The sequence below is a fragment of the Ursus americanus genome, chromosome 24, assembly GCF_024610735.1.
Source record: "Ursus americanus isolate L20-20 chromosome 24, mUrsAme1.1.p, whole genome shotgun sequence".
NCBI lineage: Eukaryota > Metazoa > Chordata > Mammalia > Carnivora > Ursidae > Ursus > Ursus americanus.
This window is the reverse complement of record NC_142150.1, coordinates 21,574,268-21,597,732: the sequence shown is the minus strand read 5'-3', so window position 1 is coordinate 21,597,732 and position 23,465 is coordinate 21,574,268. Positions and strand designations below refer to the sequence as shown.

At 44.0% G+C, this 23,465-nt stretch overlaps 1 protein-coding gene across 10 annotated transcripts in view; it reads right to left on the bottom strand.

The window, feature by feature from the left end:
• Window positions 1-23,465, bottom strand: part of CD44 (CD44 molecule (IN blood group)) — an 87,326-nt gene that overhangs the window by 4,117 nt on the left and 59,744 nt on the right. For 5 of the 10 annotated variants that reach the window (XM_087854750.1, XM_045808504.2, XM_087854742.1 and 2 more), the window contains 8 exons: window positions 21,685-21,813; window positions 20,107-20,235; window positions 17,924-18,025; window positions 16,073-16,162; window positions 14,996-15,202; window positions 12,183-12,248; window positions 7,595-7,666; window positions 5,421-5,499 (listed from right to left, as the gene is read on the bottom strand). In XM_087854750.1, coding sequence (XP_087710876.1) covers window positions 5,421-5,499; window positions 7,595-7,666; window positions 12,183-12,248; window positions 14,996-15,202; window positions 16,073-16,162; window positions 17,924-18,025; window positions 20,107-20,235; window positions 21,685-21,813 — 874 coding nt within the window. The remainder of the gene's footprint in view (window positions 1-5,420; window positions 5,500-7,594; window positions 7,667-12,182; window positions 12,249-14,995; window positions 15,203-16,072; window positions 16,163-17,923; window positions 18,026-20,106; window positions 20,236-21,684; window positions 21,814-23,465) is intronic. The other 5 variants (XM_087854746.1, XM_087854747.1, XM_087854748.1 and 2 more) reach the window with 3 other exon arrangements.

Genomic DNA, 23,465 nt, shown 5'->3' with positions numbered 1-23,465 from the left:
ACTGTCGTGCCATTGCCTTCCCCCACCCAGCCTGATGCAATCCTTCCTCTAGCCCGCCACAGGCGTACTGCTGAACGTCTAGAAGTCAGATTGTTCGACGGAAGCAAAGCCGCAGAGCGTCGTGGCAGCAAGTAGGGTGGGGAAGAGGGGAAATGGGCTAGCATTTATGGGACACCTCCTCACCGCCAGGCACTCTACATATAATTTCATGAAATCTGCACAATAATCCCGCGATGCAGCTGTTATTCTAGTTACACAGCCGTGGAAACTGAGGTCCAGGGACGTTTAATAACTAGCTTGAGGTCACATAGCTAGTAAGACAGACAGAGTCAATATTCAAATCTACGCCTTTATGACCAGAAGCCTGGGCTCTGCCCAGCTCTATTCATGCTGCCAACCATCTGGAGATTTGGAAACAGTGCGAAGTTGGAATTGTTCACTTTGCCCCTGGATATCTGGAGTTGTAGAGACAAAGCCTCTATTATTCATGATTATGGGCCATTCCCTCTAGAACTGCCAAGGCCATAAACTTTAATCTCTTATTTGGGGAAACAGAAATTATACCTTCTCCACAAGAGGTAGATCCTGTCTCCTCTGGCGTGATGCTTGCGGAGGGGCGGGGGCAAGGGTGCTTGAACTTCAGAGCGAGTCTGCGGGGCTGGGACTGTGGCTGCAGTCCACATAGACAAGGGGAGGGGCTGGGAAGGCTTGGTTTTGAGACCTTATTGCTGGGTGGCCTGGGGCAACTCATTTAACCTCTCCGACTCTCAGGTTTCTTATCCAGTAAGAGTACCAATCTCCCAGGACTGTGGAAAGCCCTTGAAACAAAGCCCAGCCCTGATACATGAGTCTATGATTGTTATTATTTGTTGCTGTTACTCAATGGGATGGGGCGGCCAAGGCCTTGGATAAGCACTCAGGACAGAACCTGGAACACAGTAAATGTTCGAGAAACGCTGACTATAGTTGTTCATAGAACCAGAGCCATATGAGTTTGGGATTTGCTTGGCTTCTGGCTGCCTCCACCTAGTCGTTATATTTACTATGAAGATGGCCCGGAAGGCTGAAGGTGAAAGTCTGCTTGGAGTTTTTCAAATTCTCAAATGGTATCTCGGGGAGGGAAGGTGTCTCATTAAAGCAATTCCCATTTGCTGACCTCATGGATGGTTTAGAAGCTGAATGACACATTGTAGGAAAGTGATGAATCATCATAAAAAATGTTGGTGCACGGGTGGGGGCTAGGGACTCATGTTGTTTAGTCTAAACAAAGCTGATTTTAAAAATGGATGACATCGAACCTGTCGGGCTCAGAAATATCGTGCTTGGGTTTGTCTTGCCCCCATTTCCCTTTGGATTTCCGTGACTCTGCTATGAGTTTCTTGAGGAGGACAGGACGATTCTCATAAATGACTAGTCTAATATTTGTTGCTTCAGGCACTAATAAGTACTTTCTCTTTTTTTTACTGACTACATCACCGGTTTATTACCAAAGGACATAACCCAGGAACAGCCCAATGAAAGAGATCCACAGGGCGAGGGAGGAGGAGAGGCTGGGAGCTCCCATGCCTCTGTGAGTGCCGCATTCTCCCCAAACCTCCACGTGGTCCCCAACTCAGAAGCATTAATAAGTACTTTTAAAAGACTAGTTCTAATTTTTTTCATTCTTTTTAGTTATAGAACTTTCAGAGAGAACATGAGAGCTTGAGGGGACTTCAGAGGTCGCCCAGCCAACGTCTTCATTATGTGAAACCAAAGACTAAGTCCAAGAAGTTCAAGGGTATCATCTGAGGCTACACGACTAGTTACGGCAATAAACAGAGTATCTGCAACTGAGATCTTCTGACTCCAAAGGTCAGAGATCTCTACCAAACTGCATCCTGTCTTCACCTCCTTTCTCCTTAAACCTCAGGCATCAGTCCGCTGATGTGGGAGGAGCCATACTGGGGTCTCGCCAGGAGAGGGTGGGCAGGCTGGGTGGGCTGAGAAACCAGGCAGCACACATTTAGGGCATGGAGGAATTTATCTTGAAAGATTTGGGGGAGTAACTTAACAACTGCTCTTCTATCTCTCCCGCCTGACAATCCATAACGATATTTAGGGATTTATTTTGCAGTGTGTCGGACCTGCGCCACCCGACATGGTAGCCAGCAGCCACAGGTGGCTATGTAGATTTAAACCAATTAAAACTGAACAAAGTTAAAAAGTCACCTCCCAAACTAGTCACATTTCAAGAGCCTAGGAGCCATAGGTGGTCAGTGGTTGTGTGTTAGTGCAGACGTAGAACTTTTCCATCATTGCCGAAAGTTCTATCGGACAGCTTTGGTCTAGAGGACAGAACGAGGTTGGGTGAAGATAGCCACAGCAAGCTTGACTCAGCAAAAGAGAAGGAAGGCATTTCTAAAGGGCTTTACAGGGGGACCTACCATACAGAGTGGGGGAGACTGCCGTCTGGGGGGGAGAGGTTCACAGAAAAGATGTTTAGTCCCATGAGACTGACAGCTGGTGAAGGCCTTGTCTGCATAGTCAGATAGCAACATCCTTGAATCATTCCTGCTTTGTGAAACTTCCTCTTGTAAGGCCTCACATTCATTTCTCCTCTTTGTACAAAGCAGATCAGCTCTTTAGGAGAAAGTCACCTAACCCCTCATGGGCCTCATTGGATACCTACCAACCCAACTGACTCTTAAGACAATCGTTTGCTCTTAAGGAAATGGAATGAAGTAGGATTTCCATTGGAAAGCTGAAATTCAAGGATTCTGGTTATGAACAGCAACGAAAGATGATGTGGGGCATGACGGAGATGGGAAAAGCTAAAGAAATAATAGGACCCCTCGATTGGCATCTTTACGACACACGACTCACGGGTCACTTTGTCCTGGAAGCCCGTGGTCAAGGCTAGCATGTCAACTTCAGTGACTGTTTTTCACTTTCATCTTTCAACTAAAGTTCATAGAGCGGTGCCTGGCACAGCGTATGTTCTCACTAAAGATCAGCGGACTCAAATCCAGCAAGTCAATACTACTGCTAACCCTCAAGGGTCTTCTGGGCTGGGACGGCACCCTTTCCATGCTTAATCTTTTCTTCCTCGCCAACTCGGATCATAGAAGCCACTCACAAGATGTTTGCTGAATAAACGGAATGCTGCCATAGGTCCTTATTTTCCACCAAACTTTCTTTGATGAAAATAGGATTCTGGATCTCTCTAGAATGTAATGTTCAAAGCAAAAAGGCCCCAGCCTTTTAAGAGGATTAGAAATGGGCTTGCGGCTTTAGAAACGCAGTGCACATTAAGGGGCCCGTGGAGCCGTTAACCACCCGTTAGCTGCGTGGCAAATCTGTTTTAGATGATCAAATCAGGACATAGTAATTTACGGCGTCCAAGCAGCTCCTTTCCCGGTGAGATACTCGTGTCCCTGTTTGCCTGTTGCTAGGGTGACGGCTGGTCTTGGGACGAGGGGGAGGGCAGCCGTGGGGCCCCCCTTCTGCGACCGACAGGATGGGGAGCACTGCGTGAGCTAACCAGCCCCCCTGTGCAGACTCCAGCTGCTCTCAGGGACAGCTGAGATGCTTCTCGAAGGACTCTCCCACATGGACGGCATCTGGGGCCAACGTTTCTATGGCGATGTGTGCAAAGCTTATGGACTGTATATGGGAGCAGAACGGGTGCAGTCTAGGCCCTGGAACAAAAGGACTCCTTTCCAACAATAGGAAATTCATCTTTAATTGAGCAAAAGTAATCTAAGAGAAAACAAGAAGGCCGAGGGAAAGTATAAAGACGCTTTGTAAGGGCTCCCTCAAGTCACACTATTTAAATTCGGCAAACAAAATCTCTTTCCATTTAGTCATAGGAGGCTCCTAGGAGGGCTTTCAGATTTCTTTTCCTAGTGTTTGTTCCTTATACAGTTGGCTATCATGAGTAATATTTTTATTATTCTCTCAAAGGTACAGATAACAACAGCTATTTGACTTTAATATAGCACTTTTATTAACTTGTACCAGCATAAAGTGACATGATCTAGTTTCCTCAGATAACCCGAGATACTGCATACGCACTGCACATGGCCATAGAATTAGCTGTTGCTTTCCAAAAGCCAACAAGAAAGATTCTAGCATGTTCTCCGGGTCCTCTCCCCAACCAAGGAGCTTCTTCTGGCCTGTTAGATGATCCAGTGATACAATAAAGGGAGCCCTACTTGGAAATACGATTCTTTCACCTTGTCAGAAGCAAGCTCCAGGGACATTTATAAAAGGAACATTCAGCCTCTGAAAACACTGCACCTTTACAGCATCTCGAACAGGAAATTTAGACCCACACTTTGGAGTGCCCTGTCAAAATTCATGTTGCTAGAAGGCGGTTTTCGCTTCATTTCACTTCAGCGGCCTTATGTCTGGAACCTGGTCACAGCTCAGTCAGGTACATGCACTATTTAAATAGCTTCCGACATGATAGGCCTTGGTTGAGGTGAGGAGAGAGAAGGACCTCTGAGGATGTGATAACAGACCACACACTGTTTGACTGTCTTAATCAGGCTTTTCCAAGGAAAATTCTTCACCATTGCATAGACCTTACCGTCAGGGAGCTCTTCTTAAGCAATAACCTGAATCCTTTCAACTACAGTTTCCAGGAAATATAAAATGGTATCATTACAAAAAACAAACAATAAAAAAAACCACAGAGGGGCGCCTGGGTGGCACAGCGGTTAAGCGTCTGCCTTCGGCTCAGGGCGTGATCCCGGCATTACGGGATCGAGCCCCACATCAGGCTCCTCTGCTGTGAGCCTGCTTCTTCCTCTCCCACTCCCCCTGCTTGTGTTCCCTCTCTCGCTGGCTGTCTCTATCTCTGTCAACTAAATAAATAAAATCTTTAAAAAAAAAAAAAAACACAGAAACCCAACACCTATTTTAGATAAGGGTTCTAGAAGGTTCCATGGGCCATAGGCAGGCTAAAGAGATGACCAATTCCTAGATCTTTATACAGTGTTTTTGCCCTTTGTGAATGTACTTACTAAATATTGCTTAATCAGTCAATGAATGAGTACATACGTTCATGCCTTCTGGGTGAGACATTTTATAACTTTCATCAGATAAGGTCTCCATGGGTTTAACCCTGAAAATTTTAAGAATCTCGAAAGATTCAACACTACCTACAAGTGATGGTCCAAATAATCAGTGTCTCTTTTATCTAAAGAATGTGCCAGAACAGGGCTTCTTAAACTGTACCACGCACATGAGTCCCTGGGATCTTATCAAAACACAGACTCTGATATAAGAGACCTGGGTGGGGTCTGAGAGTCTGCATTTTTAACAAGTGTCCAGGGTGTCGAGGCTGCTGGTTCCAGGGGCCACACTCTGGAAGTTCATGGAGCCCACGTGTAACTGATGTCCTTTCAAAGCAAAGGCCCCGCGGTGCATTCCCTTACCTTCTTCGACTATTGACAGCGATGCAAACGGCAAGAATCAAAGCCAAGGCCAGGAGGGAAGCCAAGATGATGAGCCATTCTGGTGAGAGTGAACCAAAAGACACCCGTGAGCTTGGGAAATAGACTTTGTAAAGACAAAAATACACTTTATAAATTGACCTGGTCCAAACAAGAACTATACTCAGCACCACAGAGGAGTCTGGCCAAATGGCCCTGCCAACTGGCAGATAATACCAGCACAACTCTGCTATAGGCTCTGCCCAACAGGCCTCTCATTTTAAACTCTTATCAGCAGTCAGAATTTTCAAGTTCCTCCAGGAGAAGCATGTCTCCAGAAAAGCATAGAATGACCTGTAGAAACTTGTAAATGCCTTTGGCGCAGTATTATTAAGGAGACTAAAGGAAATTTATGTTTCCCTCGAAAAGAACATTCTTCTCCTATATAAGAGCACCCACCTTATGTCTTATTAAGAAACACAAATAGGGGCCATGCACTAGTGGGTGGGAAAAGGACACCCCCGAGGAGGGCTGAACTTCTGCACATTCAACGGTGGGGGGATCATTTGGCTAAACATATCCTTCAAAATGTGCATGCTTTTGGTTCAGCTTTTGGTTCCCACTTCTGGGAATTTACAGGACCTCAGAATTCATTTCAAAGATGTTCATTGCTGTGCTATTTATAATAGTAAAAGTTGGAAACAACCTAATATAAGAGTAAGGGATCCGTTACATGAATCAGGGCATAGCCACTGTCTTCTGCCGGTGAGAACAGGAGAGTATTTACTGACACTGGAAAGCTGTGGGCAACAATTTGGGAGTGGAGGTGGTTAACTAAGCAGCATGCGTGCTGTAATTACATTTTTGTATATAAATTACATTTTAAAATGATGGGAAGGACGTCTATGAAAATGGTAACCGTGGCATTTCCGGATGGTGGGGTAGCAAATAAATGGTTTACATTTTTGTCCTTTGGTTTGTATTTTCCCAACGTCTGCAATTATCATGTAGCACTCGGGGACTATTGAGATGTTATATACAGGTTTTGCAATCAAGTTTTAATAGGATAAAAATATGACTTGACAACTTGAATACATTTTCTTGCCACGTGGCTTGCATATCTGTGCAATGAGCTAGAAGGTCAAGAACCAAGAAGGAGAGGAAGTCATCGACTGACCATTCCCCCTTGGCAGTCTTGGGTTTCCTCGTACTTCCTGCTCAGGACCGCCTCTGCCTGGCCTCCACCTGCTTCGGGTGAGTGTGGGGAGGGAGGTGGAGTCAGGAGGTGGGCAGGCCACCAGGTGGTCCCTGGTCCCATTTCTGTTCTTTTCTTTGGTCTCTCCTGTTCGCTCTCACTAGAGCCGGGAAGAATATTGCAGATTGCGTCTCGGCCACCCCCTCTTCCCTGGCAGCCCACTCCCTCTCTCCACTTGCTCCTATCCCAGCTATGCTCAGGCAAGCTGAGGCAAGGGGGCGAGGTGCACCCTACATTCTTCCCTTTCCCCGAGGGAGGCTCAGCTCGGAGGCCTCTGAAGAGGGGAAAGTTAAAAAGAGAATTTACAACCCTAGGAAAACCCTTTCTTCTTTGTAATCCCCCCCCCCTTAGAAGTGCTCCGTTTTGAGCCCAAGTCAAATAAAGAATTTGCCTCAAGTGCCTTAAATCTTGATGCTCAAGAGAGCCAGGTGTCCCAGCCCTCTTACCGCACCATGTGACTCATTTAGACACTTTCTTCTGCCTGGATCAGGAAGACTATCCCTTGAGAAGCAGTCGTTTGGGGACCAGAAGAATGTTTTTACTCCCCCTCCCCTACACACATGGCCCTTACGTCTCCTCACTGTCTGCAGTGTGAAACTTACACGCTTCACCCCCAACCCAGACATAAAAGGGAAACGGGGGCCGGGACAGGAAGGACCTGGGTATGGGACAGAGTCCCTTGGGTGATGGATCACTCATGTGGGAAGGAAGCCTTAGTAACTAACATGCCACTTCTTTGGGACAGACCAGGGACAGGTCTGAATATTAGCTCATTCAATTTATGGGACCCAGAAAAAAGAAAGAAAAGAAAGTTCCATTCTTTCCTACCAAGTGCTTCATTCACCCTTGAACTTGTAAAGAATGTGTTTTTTTGGAACTTTTTTTTTTTTTTTTTTTTTTTGCCGCACAGCTTGAAACTTACCTGGAATTTGAGGTTTCCGCATAGGACCGGAGGTCGTGTTTGCCCCACCTTCTTGACTCCCACTTGAGTGTCCTAAGGGGAAAAAAACAACATCTCTCAACCGAACTTTGGAATGCATAACGATGAGTTCCTTACAGAGCAGCACGCAGGGCCAACCTCGCTACGCTCTGCATCGCTGGAAGCTATTTATAGATCCTAGCCACAAACATGAAGCGTTACAAGAAAGTTATCTCCCCAGAAAAGTTGGCTTGATTAAGGCTAATGTCTGGAAATGTCGTTGTTCGTCAAGGACATGAGACGTTTCACCAGCGGGACTGTGCCGTGTTGGAGACCTTGGGCTCCAGAGCAGGGCAGCCCTGGATTCGAGTCCTGCCCCCGCCTCTTGCTAGAGACATCTGCTGAGTCAAGCTACCCTCTCCAGGTCTCAGTTTTTTCATTCAGAAAATGGGGCTAAGAATAAAATCCACTTGGGGCGCCTGGGTGGCACAGCGGTTAAGCGTCTGCCTTCGGCTCAGGGCGTGATCCCGGCGTTCTGGGATCGAGCCCCACATCAGGCTCCTCCGCTATGAGCCTGCTTCTTCCTCTCCCACTCCCCCTGCTTGTGTTTCCTCTCTCGCTGGCTGTCTCTATCTCTGTCAAATAAATAAAATCTTTAAAAAAAAAAGAATAAAATCCACTTCACCACAATTTTACAGAGGTTTAAAGAAGTACACAAGAATGGGAACTGTGCGAAGCTGCTCCATCCTATTTCTGATTCAGGACCTTGCTACTCCGAGTGTGGTCCCTTGACCGGCCACATCGGCATCACGGGGGCGCCTACTAGGAATACAGAATCTCAGGCCTCACCCCAAACCTACTGAGTCAGAATCTTCATTTTTTCTCTTTTTTTAAATTATTTTTTTATTATTATGTTCAATTAGCCAGCATATAGTACATCACTAGTTTTTGATGTAGTGTTCAACGATTCATTTGTTGCGTATGACACCCAGTGCTCATCACCACACGTGCCCTCCTTAATACCCATCGCTGGTTACCCTATCCCCCCACCCCTCCTCCCTTCCGTAACCTTCAGTTTGGTTCCTGGAGTCCAGAGTCTTTCATGGTTCCTCTCCCTCTCTGATTTCTTCCCGCTCAGCATTCCCTCCCCTCCCCTGTGGGCCTCTGTGCTATTCCTTATGTTCCACATATGAGTGAAACCATAGGAAAACAGTATGGAGGTTCCTCAAGACGTTAAAAACAGAATCTTCATTTTAACAAGATCCCTAGTGGATTCAAATGCCCCGGAAAGTCCAAAGCAAATCTAACAATTGCATCCAGTGTCTTCACAGACACGAAAATAAACATTAGAAAATAAGGGTTTAAGGGGCAGTGGCCCTTTCTGTCCAGGAAAAGTCACCCTATTAGAGTCCCTGCTAATATGTTATTGAAACATGCCTTGTTTTCAGAGGAATGAATATTTTCTACCACTACAAAACAAAATAAGAGGGCACGTATTGCATGGTGCACTGGGTGTTACATGCAACGAATGAATCATCGAACTTTACATCAAAAAATAAAATAAAATAAAATATTAAAAAAAAAAAAAAGGAAACAAAGCATCTCAAACTGGAAGGAAATGTCCAAGACCAAGAATCCACAGCTCTGCCCGGGAGGCTCATCAAAACGAGGGAGTTTCTAAAAGAAACTTCTTTTTTTTTTTTTTAAAAAAAAAAAAAAAAGAAAATTCTAAGACATCTCATGAAGAGACCAAGTCAAAGCTGCATGTTCTGTTTGGTTTTTTATGCTTCCTCCACTGTTTCAAAGCAAAATTTGAAAACACCCTACAAAAATGAACTTGCTCCCCACTACCCACGGGTAACCCACCGCAAAATTCTGAAGTCCACTGAGGGAAGAAAAAGCCAATCAGGGCAGTCTGTCTGGCCAAGCAATGGATGAAGATGGCCAGGGTTGACTTAAAGGAAGATGTCTGTGGAGAGTCAAACTGTAGACAGTGGACAGTGAAATTCTGATGATCGTGGTTATTTTGGGTATAGGCTGACTCCTGTTTTAGCAGATGTTTTCGTTAAACTCGAAATGGAACAAATTCTTAAGAGACCTCTGGCCATTCAACACACTTGGATGGTGGTTTTGTACTTTGCAAACCTCAGGAGTCCAAGGTGTTTTTCCTAGCTGCCCCCCGGGGTCCTCAGTCATTGGCACGTCTTCACCTGCATGGGTCATGGGATGTTGGCCGTCTACACTGGAGATCTCTGGGCTTGAAAGTCGTCGGAGCAGTATAGGCACTCTCCCTGGTCCTTCTCTGACTCATAACAGCCTTTGATATTTGAAAAGGAGGCCAGTAATGGATCATGATCTCTTTATTTGGGTTTTCAAAAAAAGCGCTCCCAGCAAGGAAAGATCTGGGTGTGTGTACAAGATGAAACCTCCCACTTGAACAATACACACCTGCACAGGAGTCAAACAAAAGAGACCGCTCCCGCCCACCTGATTCTCACTTCAAGCAACAGCCAGGGAAGATGGACGAGATACAGCAGGCCTCACCTTGCGCCCCAGAGGTCTGCAGATCCAGCCAGGGTAGGGCTGGCTGGGAAAGCAAGCTTTGCAAAGACGGACACTTGACACTGTAATTTGGAGATGAGATCCGACCTGAGACGTGTGCGCAGAGATAATTCGACTGGCCTTGACTGTGAGAAAAACAGTCTAGGACAGAGCTTCTCAAACTTGGGCGCACATACAAAACACCCCGTGTGGGGGGGAGGTCTAGTTAAAATGCAGACCTTGATTCAGTAGGTCTGCAATGGCTGGGGATTCTGCATTTCCAGCCAGCTCCTAGGAGATGTCCCAGTGGCTGGTCCAAGGACCACACTTGGGGTAGCTAGGGTCTCTTGATTTTAGGCATGGTTTTAATAACTCCCTACCATTTCCCAAAGTTTTTCATTTTCCTGATAGCTCCCATTCACCCCCAAAACTCCGGGAGGTAATGGAGGCCGGGGTCCTGATCCCCGTTTTACTAAAAAGGAAACTGAGTGGGGGAAAGGCTAAATGTCCCATCCAAGGAACCTAAAGAGGACCTTTAGCAGCATCCCTAATGAACCCCTCTCTCTCGTGCTATCGCAGGAAAGTTAATTACTGAGCCACCGTGTAAATATCTATCTTCATCTTTGCTTTAAGTGTGTGAGCCTTTAGGCCTGGAGGCAAACTGTAGCCCTGACTTGGGAATGAGGGGAAGACCATGGGCCAGGTGGATTACCTGGTTTTCATGGGGTCTCCTGGACTAATGATATCAGGGCCACCGGTATCGGCAGGACCTTTCAGGGGTCGCAGCGTTGCCGGTCACAAGTAAACCTGCCTCATGTCAGACTTTTGTTGCCTGCAGTAATGTTTCCAGGGGTGTGATCTGAGTCACAGCAAACAAGTATCTATTTAATAATACGTGCCTGGCAGTAATTATGGTCATTATGGAGTGTTTTCTCCAGAACATACTTATAGAGGCAATATGAGACCTCGGGGCTTGAAACCTGGCTCCACCACTCAACTCACCAGTCATGTCAACCCAGCCAAGGTACGTGCCTTCTCAGAGTCTTAGTGTCCTCGTCTGGAACACAGGGATGCTAAGAGTACTTACATAGGTCACAGGGTTTGTAGGATGATTACATAAAGTAATATTAGATGAACCATATGAAATCGTGGATTTTTGACTGTTGACCTACAAACATGGCAGCTTCATCTGGTCCACCCTAGCATGTGGAAAGTGTTTAGTACACCACCACCAGCACACGGTAACTTCTCAGTAAATGCTAGCTACAGTGCCATGTGCTGGGGGTTCTGTTAAATGCTTTATACCTGTGTCATCGTTTAGTCTTTAGAACAATGCCCTGTGACAATTATTATTATCCCAATTTTATTTTATTTTTTTTAAAAGATTTTATTTATTTATTTGACAGAGATAGAGACAGCCAGCGAGAGAGGGAACACAAGCAGGGGGAGTGGGAGAGGAAGAAGCAGGCTCATAGCGGAGGAGCCTGATGTGGGGCTCGATCCCAGAACGCCGGGATCACGCCCTGAGCCGAAGGCAGACACTTAACCGCTGTGCCACCCAGGCGCCCCTATTATCCCAATTTTAATTGTCAGGAAATGGAGTCTCAAATCCCACAAGCAACATCCTCAGTTAGTATATGGAGGAGCTGGGATCAAGCCCAGGCCGTTAATACTCCAAGACCCACGTTCTTAATCAGGCCAGTGTAGTAGAACGCTAAATTGAGACCCTCCCTGAATTCTTCCTGATCCTTCCATACGGAAGACTTCTCTTCAACTCAGTAGTTCTCTAAGTGTGGTCCCCATCCCTGCAGCATCAGCATTACCAGGGAACTTACCAGAAATAAATAGACTCAAGCTCCACCTCAGACCTACCGCTTCAAAAACCTTAAGAACGGGGCCCACCAGTGTGATTTAATAAGCACTCTCTGTGACTGTGATGCATGCTAAGAAAGTCTGAGAACCATCTTCTTGAGACACTGACTCATACTTTATTAATCATCAGCAGGCTCAATGGTGATACCAGCAAATGACTACAGCAGCTCAAACTCACCAGCTGATTCTGATCCGTGAGTGGTGTGGGACGTTCCACTGGGGTGAACTGAGGAGTCCTGGTCTTCTGTAAGGAGTGATCAGAACAGGCTCATTACTGGGTGTTCCGCTGCAATCTGCATTTCCTCACTTTGGCAATTTCAGACATTCTATCACCAAGTTTAGTGTTTTCAAGGTCACCAAAAAAACCAATGGCAAGGAGCCTTGAATGGCTCCACGGTGTACTAATTACTGTTCATTGCTAGATCCCCTGGTGAGTACACCAGGGCTTCAATCAAAATGAAAGAAACTAGGATAGCACAGACCATCCAGGATGACCACAGGAAGTGTGGTTTTGGTAGAAATCTAAGAACATAACACTCTAACAAAAATATTATCATGTCTTCGCAGATCTGAGGTTGGAACTTGATACTGTGTCTTTGAAATGAAGACTATATGCTTCGAATAACACAAATGGGACCACTGGGAGGGTGTGTACTCTCTGACTCAGAGCATGAGCTGCTTAATGAGGTTTCTCCGAGGCAGGAAATAGAGAAATGGTTTTGGTGTGCAGTACAGGATCCTGGTGCTGAATTATGTAAAACTTCAAAGGGAAAGGTCAACTGCTTATTTAGAGAAAAAGAGTCTGAAGATAAGTGAAAAAGGGATGAGAAGATGAGAGCTAACATGTAAAAAATGTGGACCTGGTCATTAAAATAGGTTTTAAAAATATTTTTCAAAATTTAAATCTGTATTTCCAACACCAAGGGTTAATATAATCCCATCTTCCTAAACATCTATCACCGAAAGGCTTTAGAATGAGACAAGCTCATCAACAGCTCAAATCTGGGTCCACAGGTCAAATCTGGGATTCAGCCTATGGAAACCCTTGTTTTTCTCCCTCTTCCCCACACATTTTCCAATGTGCTGGAATCTTAAAACAAACAAAACAAAACAACAACAAGACAAACAACAATAACAACAAAAAGGGACAATGGTTTCATAAAATGGCTACTGTCACTTATTATGAAGACCTGTAAGGAAAATACAGTAATCTGAGCATCACCATTTCCTTGGTTAGAGAAGGCAGAGGTAGGCGTCCTGTCATCTCTCGTGTAATTGTACAGAGGAGACAGATTGCTTTGTTCCTTAGTTAGAATACTCGAAAACAGCATTTGCTGAAATGCCAACACCAGTGCCCCCAATACCACCACCACCATTGTCCACCGTTGTCACCACCACCACCACCACTACCACCATGGAAACAGCAAATGTTTTAGTTCTTAACATTAAGCATCAAGATGGAGAAAAAGCATATGGGAAGAAATAGGCTTTATCTGAGTGGCCTCAGAAGAAAATCAAGGATGAATCACTTACTAATCATTTGATCCATGAGGAACCACAGAAAATCTGTTTGACCATGGAATTATAGAAGGAATCAGCATGTATGAGGATCAATCTTGTAGAAAGCATTTTATTTACTAAAAAATAGGCTATGTAACCCTTCCGCGATATTAGTACTTTTAAAATTGCCATTTAAAATTTGAATTCATTTGATTACACCACAGTCCTTATTCTGCCAAGAGAAAAGAGGCAGTGCTCTAAGATTAACTTCTTTGGAAGGAAACAAGCAAGGCTACTCGGGATGTTTAATAACGGAGGGCAGAACCATGCTGAATAGTGAACCAAAGGGTGTGAGGAGCTTTGTCTTGCCAATATCACCAAAGTTAGTATTTTTAAAAACTGCTTTTCTGGAAGCTCTGGGTGAGCAGCCCAGAGGAAAGAATCCAAGCACCTGGCATTCTGAGTCTTTTGTCCCCATATCAATTAGAGAATCACAGATGTCATCCGTTATATATACTGGGTTCTCATAAGACTTATTCTTTTTTGGGGGGGAAGAGAGGCAAACCTTGCTAGAAATATATATATATTATATATATTATATATGTATTTTATATATATTATATATACATATTATATATATATAATATATATATATATTTGAAATCACAAATCTTCTGTATAATTCAATGGTTGAGTGGCAAGAAACACTTGAATCACTGGCACAGGATGGAGAGATTCCGATTCTCATTTCTTAGCCAGAGTAGGTATTTCCAGTTGTTTTTTCTTCAATGTAAGTCTCTTAATGCAAATGAAGGAACAAAGAAAGGGAGAAGTAGGGGAGACTGCTTATTTGAGAAACGAAGTCTCGCTCTCCTTTTAGGTCCATGTCCAACTTAATTGAATAAGTCATCTCTAGTCATCTCTTTGCCATTGCAACAAGAGAAATCATGCCTACTCATTACTGGTAGATTAAATCATAAACTTTGAGGTGTGAATCGTAAGAAGGTTTAGCCACGAGCCCTTCACCGAAAGTAAAATTCACCAATCCATCACCAGTAAAGATAATAATTTCAGAGCAAAGATATTAGCATATGGAAATTATTCACACATTGGGTAACACCTTACTAAACAGGTAGCATATCTGAGTTGAATCGAATGAAATTGCTAATATTTAAATACTTTGACCTACCAAAGCATTGATTTCATACGGCTCAAATTAATATATCGTAAGATTAGGAACAAAGAAAGAAATTCTACTATAACAACCAATTCGCAAAATTAAACATAGACTACACTGGCAAATAAAGGCATTATTTATCTAAAATAAATCTAACTTTACTTGCTCTAGAATGATGACCTGTAATAAAGGCCATTCCCATAACACAAATCGGTCTAATCACAGCCCACAAAGAAAATGTCCCCTGCAGTATGAAAGTATGGGTTGTTTCTCTCTGTAGAGAAATCAGACCAGATAACAGATGGCCAAGTTACCTGAAAAGAAATGAATAATGTTAGAGTTGGAATCTCCAGCAATATTAACTTCAGTAACTCCAGGGGACCCCGTCTTAGCAGGGGTCACCGGGATGAGGGTGCTGTATTCCCCGGTGGCTGGCAAGGGAGAAGTAGAACCTTCCACTGAAGTAGCTGAGTCTTCGGGAAGATGTCCACCTCTTCTTCCGCCTCTGCCATCGGTCCTGTCTGTGTGGAGGTGCGATCAAAGGTGAGCCCCCCTTGGTGAGGTCATCACCCATCAGGCGCTGGTCTTGAGAACGTGCCAGCGCTGCAAAAGCTTTCCGCTTGTTATTCATGATCGCAGAGCAAAAGACCATGCAGTTCGTTCCTACTATTGTACAGAAGCGATATTTTGCAATCGGCACCACCTGGACATGACTCCGTGGAAGTGATTTTGGTGGTCCCAATACCCAGGAGAGGCATTTGTTGCCACATCTGCCTGGATGGTTAACGTTAGGGTTATGCCACCACGGCGGGGACCTTGAAGTGAGCTCAGGTGCTAGATAATCTTGAGCTCTTACTCAATTGGACCCGCCTTTGATGAAATGGAGAAAACACATCATTGAACTGAAAAGTAAAATTATGCTGCCCGCAAATGGAACCGTAAATGCCAGGTTTCAAAGCCGTGAGGCTCTCATTACTCTTTCCTTTGCCATAAGGGCACTGCTTCTTAGTCACCAGCGCCACGGATGCACGTCCAGAAGATGAATGGCAAAATAATATGTTGGTGAAAGGAGAACAGAGGGTGATAGAATTCAGACCTTTGCACCAATTATAAATCATCTATAAGTGATTTTGAAACCACGCTACTAACTCCAGAGCTTAAGAAACCTGACCTTTCAGATTAAGAAATACAGTTTGCACTTAATCGACAATAGCTTCAAAGAGGCCCACAGAGCAGAAAAATCAAAGAACCACCACCAGCCGCACCTTCTGATCAGAAGTAACAGCATAAAGGCAGCCCATTCCTGGGCCTCCAGCACAGACCCTGCAGAGCGGCCATAATTTACGGCTCTTTATCAAGAGCGGAAGCCAGCTGGGCTCTACAATCCTTACTGCTAGATGTTGGGGTAGAAGTCATCAGGTGGTCTTTATCTTCTTCCAAGCCTCCATGTGATGTAGGGAAGGTCTGAGTAGGACTCTGCTCTGTTTCAATGAGGGAGGAACCCAGCATTAATGTGGAACCATGAAACAAATCCTCTGTTATCCGCTGACAGGGAGGTTCTAGCTGTGGTGATGTCAGACAGCTGGGTGCCTAGAACACCGAAGTGTGTGGGTACCATGCTGCTCTGATTGATAGAAATGCACACCAGAATTCTGTTTTGGCCTCCTGGCCCTCCTGGGCTCCTAAGAACCTCTTTTTCAGTACAATCAACAAAGGTAAAGTGCCAAGGTGAAGCCTGAGCCAAAACTTGCTCCATCCTGGTTCATCCTGGCCCCATTGCAGCACTTCTTCTGGTCCCTTAGGTAAACCAGGGAGCACAGAGACGGGGAAAAGGGAATGGTTGAATTTGGGGGCTCCTAGACATGATCAAGAGCACCCAGCTGTGGGTCAAGAAGTGCAACTGTAGGGAAATGAATACCGGGATAGCAGGGAGCACACTTCTCACGACAAAAGAGGAAGCAGCTCTAGAATCTAAAATAACCTGCTCAAGTAACTCAGATCAAATTTACACAAAGAAATCTTAAGTCCCTTCTAAAGAATAGCAAATTAAAGTTACCATTTTACTCTATTATGAGGTTTTTGATCTTGTCTGTGAATGAGGATTCTCTTCACTGTACCGAAGCCTCAGGAAACGCTTGCCTGGGCAAACACAGGGCCCTCACTGACACATACCAATTTGGCGTTGAACCGCTGCCCATATCTGAAATCACTTTGACTGTTTTGATTTGATTTCTTTTGTGTTCTTCTAAGAAAGGTCCTGACCTCTGAGTTACAGGTGCAAGCATTCCATAAAGCACATCCGTAAGCCAAGTCCACCACCAGGAAAACACAACAACCAGGAGAAAGACATTCACCAAATCCCAATTCCAGTTTCAGAATAAGAGTCAGCAGGGACGTGAAGTGGAAACACAAGACCCTCCATCGGACGGGACCTTCTCAGGCTTCTCTCCATCTCCTTTGATGCTTAACACCGTGCTACATACATTCTTGGTGATCAACACATGCTTGGGCTCACATGAAAGACTCTGCCCAGTATGTGGAGCAAGAAGTGAAATGAAGCCTCTTAATTCTTTCATATTCTGTCAAGAAATTGCGAATGACTTCAGGCTGATCTCTAGGATAGCCCTGTCCATACAGTGGCCATGAAGCCTACTAACAGTTTAGCATGGATTCTCCCAGATGTTTAGTAATAGGAAGAGATATCAGCAAATGTTCCTCTTTTGTTCCCTGGCCCTGGCACCTTCGTTAATGGTCAACAGCATGTTTTGCCCCTCTTCTGTGGGCTGCTGTGATCTTCCCATTCTCTGTGATTATCTGGCCCCAAAATCTCTTTTCATAACCATGAAAGCAACCCTACTCCTCTTCTGCCTTGATTGGAGGAAAGATGGGAAGCAAAAGGAGATGGTTAAAATATAGAGAAACCACTGTCTTCACCATGGTCTTGGGTTTCACTCACCTAACAACTTAGGGAAGGAAAATCAGGTTGGGTGGAATCCCACAACCTTTTTATTTTCCTGAACATAAAGTCATTGCCTCTGGAAATCACCAAGAATGAAGGCAAAACCAGATTTAAAGAACCCACCAAGAAAATATAGACAATGAAGACCCATTTATACTCCACGCTTGAGCCGAGCCACGTAGCACTAAGGGCGCCATTCTACCACCGAGCTCTGCCTCCGGGCCAGCGTGAGCAAGAGCTGAAGCAGGACGGCGGGCCAGTAAAAGGGCTGTTATGTCCTTACGAGTTGTCACTGAAAGAGGTCCTGTCCTGTCCAACTCTTCCACCAAATGTGTGTGTGGGTCTGCAGAAGGCTGACGTGTTGTACTATGGCTGGAGTCCATATCTGAAGGAATCAAATCAGTGTTAATGCTTGATTTACTAAGCCGCTCCCTGAGGGTGATTTATGGTTTCTAGACAAACTATTTTCATACCCAAACCTGGACAAGAGGAAAAGAAGTACATACTGATTCGTGTCTCCAGAAGTGGAACAAAGTATGACTTCTTCAAAAAGTACCACAAGAAGGACCTGGCTTTCATTTAAAGGCTAAGTGTATGAAAGGTGCCATTTTGTTTATTTTTGCTGAGTCTGGCAGGACAATACATGAGCACATGAGGTGCTTCTCAAGCCTTGCAGAAAGTCAGAAACATAGCCCATGTGTGACTTGTCCCGTGCCATACACATTGCCTCCCTCATAGACACATGTGATCTGCGTCACGGGGAGAAGATAAATCGTCCTGCTTCAGACACCATTTTTTCACATCTCCCTCACTTGGCAAAGAGTTTTGTTTTTGTTTGTTTTTTGTTTTTGTTTTTTTCACAGCCCTCTTCTCTCTTTTGGTCCTTTCTGCTTCATGGAGTGAACGTGCATATAACACATAAAATTATCATCCAATACGACCTACATGGAAGCCACGGGAAGTATTCAGGGGCAAGAAATAAGCAGTAGAGGTCAGTGAACCATTCTTCCCTTAAACACAGGCCTGCGGTGTCTCTGGGATTTAACATGTACAGTGTTGAGTGATACAGAAATGTCACTGAAACATTTAAACGTGCTGTTTCTAGTCATTATCATGAATCATTGCTGCTGGAACTACAAGTCCTGAGTGAAACAGTGGCCAAACAATCCAAGAGCACCATTGCGGTAGCTGGCTCTCTAGCTCAAAGTTCACCCCCACTGCTGCATCCGGACAGACTGAATCAGGTCCAGATGACGCCAGAGGGAAACAGAAGATATTTAATACAATTGTAGCTTAAGGGATATCTAATCATTAATATTGGGGTAAGGCATAGGATATTTTAAAGAAATGAGGCCATAGAAACTGGGATTCATCTTGGAGATAATTTTGTTGAATTCAATATCAAAAGATATCATCATTGTGCTCTTAGAAACCCATTTCGATACAGTCTATGTGATGCATACCCTTGGCAGTTTCTATCCAGATAATGTATTCAATGCTATGACTGAAATTCACATCCCCTCTATTGACTCTTTTGGTTTATCTTCCTTTTTGGAAAGTGACATTTCTGCGATCAAGACATCTTGTCGAATAATTTAAAAAAAACTTGAGTAACTCAATTCATGGGTATAGTAAGGAGCATGGCTTCTTCAGCTTAGTAAAGACTGAGAAGAGGGATGACACCACCTGCTGCCAGCGCCTACAGAGTGTCTCAGGAAAGCTGTCATCTGTTCTGATAAAGAAAGAATTCCTTTGAATATAAAAATTGGTCAGATAAAATCACAATCCTCCATTCTTGCAGAACTACAGCTAGTATCTTTTTTACTCTCTCTTTCATTTCTGTTTTTAATTGCTTTTAGGTAAATAAGAATGATATTTAAGAAAGCAGGGATTCCATCCTGTATAAAAGTTGTCCATTAATTCAATTTGCAAACCTTTATTGAGGGCCAAGAGTGGTCCAAATCCTCAGTCACTGGGTACTGTATTTCTCTCTAAATGTGGCAAGAGTGAATAATGTTTTCTGAGCTTTTTAGTTACTTGTTTGAAATGAGTGTGCACCAATTTTTGACCTCTAAGATTTCTCTACTAAAGACAAGTTACATCTTTGGGTCTACAATGAAAATAGTCCCTGAATTCAGTCATCACTTACTCTTTCTAAAGTCCCGTACTTAAAAGTAGATGGAAAAGAAATCTTGAGACTGCTCCTTCTTCAGAGAAAATAACTTCCACCCCCACCATCTTAGGACCAATTCTTCTTGAACCCTCTGGCTGAATTCTTCAGTGTCTGCTCAGGATTTCGTATTCAGATGAATGTACGTATCATCCCTACCTAGAAAACTAATTTTTAAAGAAACTTCACGTTCCTTAGGAAGCAGACTGGTCTAAAACCAAGGGCACATTTCTAGGTAAATAGCCATTTGGTGGCTTTCAAAAACATGATATAGAAAAAAGCTCAGAGGCTATTACCCATCCATCTTTCTGTTTGATGACCTCGTTCCACTGGATGTGAGATTGGGTCAAAGAAATAAGTCCAGGAGCTGTCCTCTTGCCTCTGCGTTGTCGTCCTTTGATCTGGATGGCCGTCTTGGGCTGTGGCTGTTGTGACCATGTAGTTCGAGCAAGTGTCAAAGCGTTAGTTGGCATCTGGCCAGGGATACATAGGCTGATATTTTTAAAAAGACTTTATTCTCTAGACAAGACAATGAAAGCATCTTCCTGGCATAGAGGGCCAAGAAGTTGTATAAACAGAGAAGGTTTTAGAAGGTATGGGTTTGTTCATGCTCATTTACTTAGCAGTCAGCGTGTGAACCAGAGGCCACAAAAGCAGTAACGACTCCTGCGTGAACAGAGGGCGAGTTATAGTCATCACGTGAAGATGAAGAAGTGGTTCTTGAACCACATGCCACGTGACCACCATCCCCTAACGGAGGAAGTGTCTAAGCACATGGTGTCATTCCGAGACAACCACATCCCAATGAAATGCACATTAGGCTGGCAGTGACTTAGAGAAGGAATCGGGCTTCCCACAAGATAAACCTGCAATAAATGCCATTCATCTCAAAAGCATGAATGGAATCCATTAGAAGCATTACCTTCTAACAGTGGGATTCACGGCTCAAGTGACATATAAGAATTCAGCCCGTGCTTTTGCTTCATTCTGAGCCAGTGGAGATACACAGGTAGAGAAGAGTCCAACAGCAGCCCCTTAGCACCAACCGCACCACAGAGCCAGTCCCTGAATCCACTGCTACGCCAGGTTTGCGGTCAGAAGCTGCCCGCCCCGGAAGGACAGTCGCATTACCTTCTATATTGCAAATGGAAACAGGGCACTACTCTGCTACCAAGCAGAACACGGAATTCACCTTCTTTTACAAGACAGAATGCATTTCCGTGTTTCTGCCACACAGACAAAAGAATCATGCACAGCGGCTTGCAGAGCCAAGCTATCTGGCATCACTCAGAGATGATGGCAGGACTCGCATCCAATTTCCACAATCCCACAACTCAAGAAAAGCGAAAGTGTGTTTTTGTAAATGTAAGAAAAAAAGCACTGTGCATTCAAAGAGAACTCTCCAAAGAGACATGACCAAAGTGCTAAATGACACCAGACAGGTATTTTTCTAACTATCTGGCTCCATTTCTTCCAACATCAGGATTCGGACCCAATGTTTTCTAACGTGCCCAGTATTTCATAAAGCCATGTTGTAGATTCCTTTACAAGACAAGAGGAAGTACTTGGTCAGATCAGAGTCTCTGTTACAATCTCACCAGGGGAAATGCCCCAAAACTAGACCTGAAAGTGACAATACGCAAGAGATATGTTCTCTGCGTCTTCTTCCTATGCTATCTATATCCGTGCCTGTTTTGGTGACTTGCTATGAGCATCTAAGGGTTGGCTCTGTGTTGACTATATCATAAGTCATTAAGGGATTTGAACATCTTGTGACAATTCCTTCAATGTCTTTCTGTTCAGTGTCCTCAATGCTCAAGATTTAACCCAAGAGGAAGCTCCCACCCAAGCTTGCTTGTTAAACAATCCATTACCAGTTGTCCCTGCTGTTGAATGAGAGTCTTCTTTTGGTGATTGGGGATATTCCCCAGGCCATCCATTCTCCACCCATTGCTCTTTCTGGGTAGCTGTTTCTTCCATTGTACTACTAGGGATTGCCTGAGCTGTGAGAAGAATGTCAATTATGAGCCATTATTGTTCAACTTCCTTACCAACACATATCTTAATACATTAAGGCCGTATACACATGGGAGAAAAGGTAGAAAAGGAAATCAGCAAGAAAAGAGATCACTGATATTCTGAAAGAGATATTAGAAATCAATGGCCCAATCCTTCAATTTTCCAGATAGGAAAACTGGTACCCAAAGTAGTTTTGCTCAAAATCTTATAGCCAGAATGGCACAAAATTAGGACTAGACCACACTCTATGGATTCCTAGTATGATTCTAAGTTTACCATACTCTATGGCCTCATATATCCTTGTCTGAGAGAACTGTGTGTTCAAAGAACTAACCTCTTTGCTGCAGTGATTTGGAGGGGGGAGGACTATCTTATATACCAATTGACGACAAAATCAGCGTGGTGGGAGGCCTTCTCACATGGTGGTCTCATAACCCACGATCACATGCACTGGACATGCCCCATCAGTGGATCTGCCCAGCATGAAAGATATTGACAATGACTGGCGCATTACGAGGTTATGCCTACGTGGCATCTAAAATTGCCAAAATTACTTTTTAACAAAATTAAGTCAATGGAAGAAAACCATTCCAGCCAGTGTTTGGCATTATATAAACAATAGCAATGTGTGACAAGCTAAAAATTTCAATCCCTCATTGTTGTAATTGTCCAGTTTTAAAAAGAATAAAATGAATGGAAAAAAATTGTATCAGGGTGCCTTTGGGAAAAATCAGAAAGCTGCTGTCATTTTCATTTATAGCAACTACTAGCAAATTTTTAGTTTGACAAGAAAATAAGAGCCTATAAACTTGCCAAGCCAAAGTATTTTTTGTAACTGGTAAGACTGGTTGTATTTCATAATCTTAGAAAATGATATGTGTGACTTGATAATAAGAAAAATCTTTAAAAAATAAGTCTTGTGTCCTCATTTTACCCTTGCATCGGCCAAAACATTCCTGGGGTTAACTGGTTATCCAGAGGAAGGGAAAAGAAGTCCCATATCTTCAGTTTCACCTCCCACTGACTAAATCACTACGTCCTGACAAATAATGAAGTTAGAAAAACCATGAGCTTAATTACAAAAAAAGGGGGAAGTGAACCCAAACATAAACTGCCTATTCAAAATGTTTTAGAAAAGAAAGGGGAAAAAAGACAGAAATGCATGTGCACACACACACACACACACACACACACACTACACTACCACTATCTTTATAAACGTAGCAATCTTTTAAACACCCAGTAACCCCTGCTGTTTTCAACATATGGATTAGCAAAGTATCGGATTTCTGTTGTAAAATAGGAAGGTTGACTCTCTTCTAGAAGTTGTAATGTTCTTTGATAAAGCCCAGAGGTCACCAACCACAATCTCTTTATGTTTTGCAAGTACTGATAAGAGAATTCCTGTAGTGGTTACTGCTTTCTCTTTTCCTCTGTGAGGTTCTGTTATATCTGGCTTTTCAACTATCCTCCAGGAATGATGTCCCCTCCCCACGCCCCACCACCTTCTGACAATGGGCTTCTTAATTCCAAGCCTCTCACGTAGCTGTCTCCTTTTTAAGTACAAACGGTCTTAAATTCTAGGATATACTCTTAGGTTCCAAATGGAATTGGTACGGAATCCCATTCTGAAGAG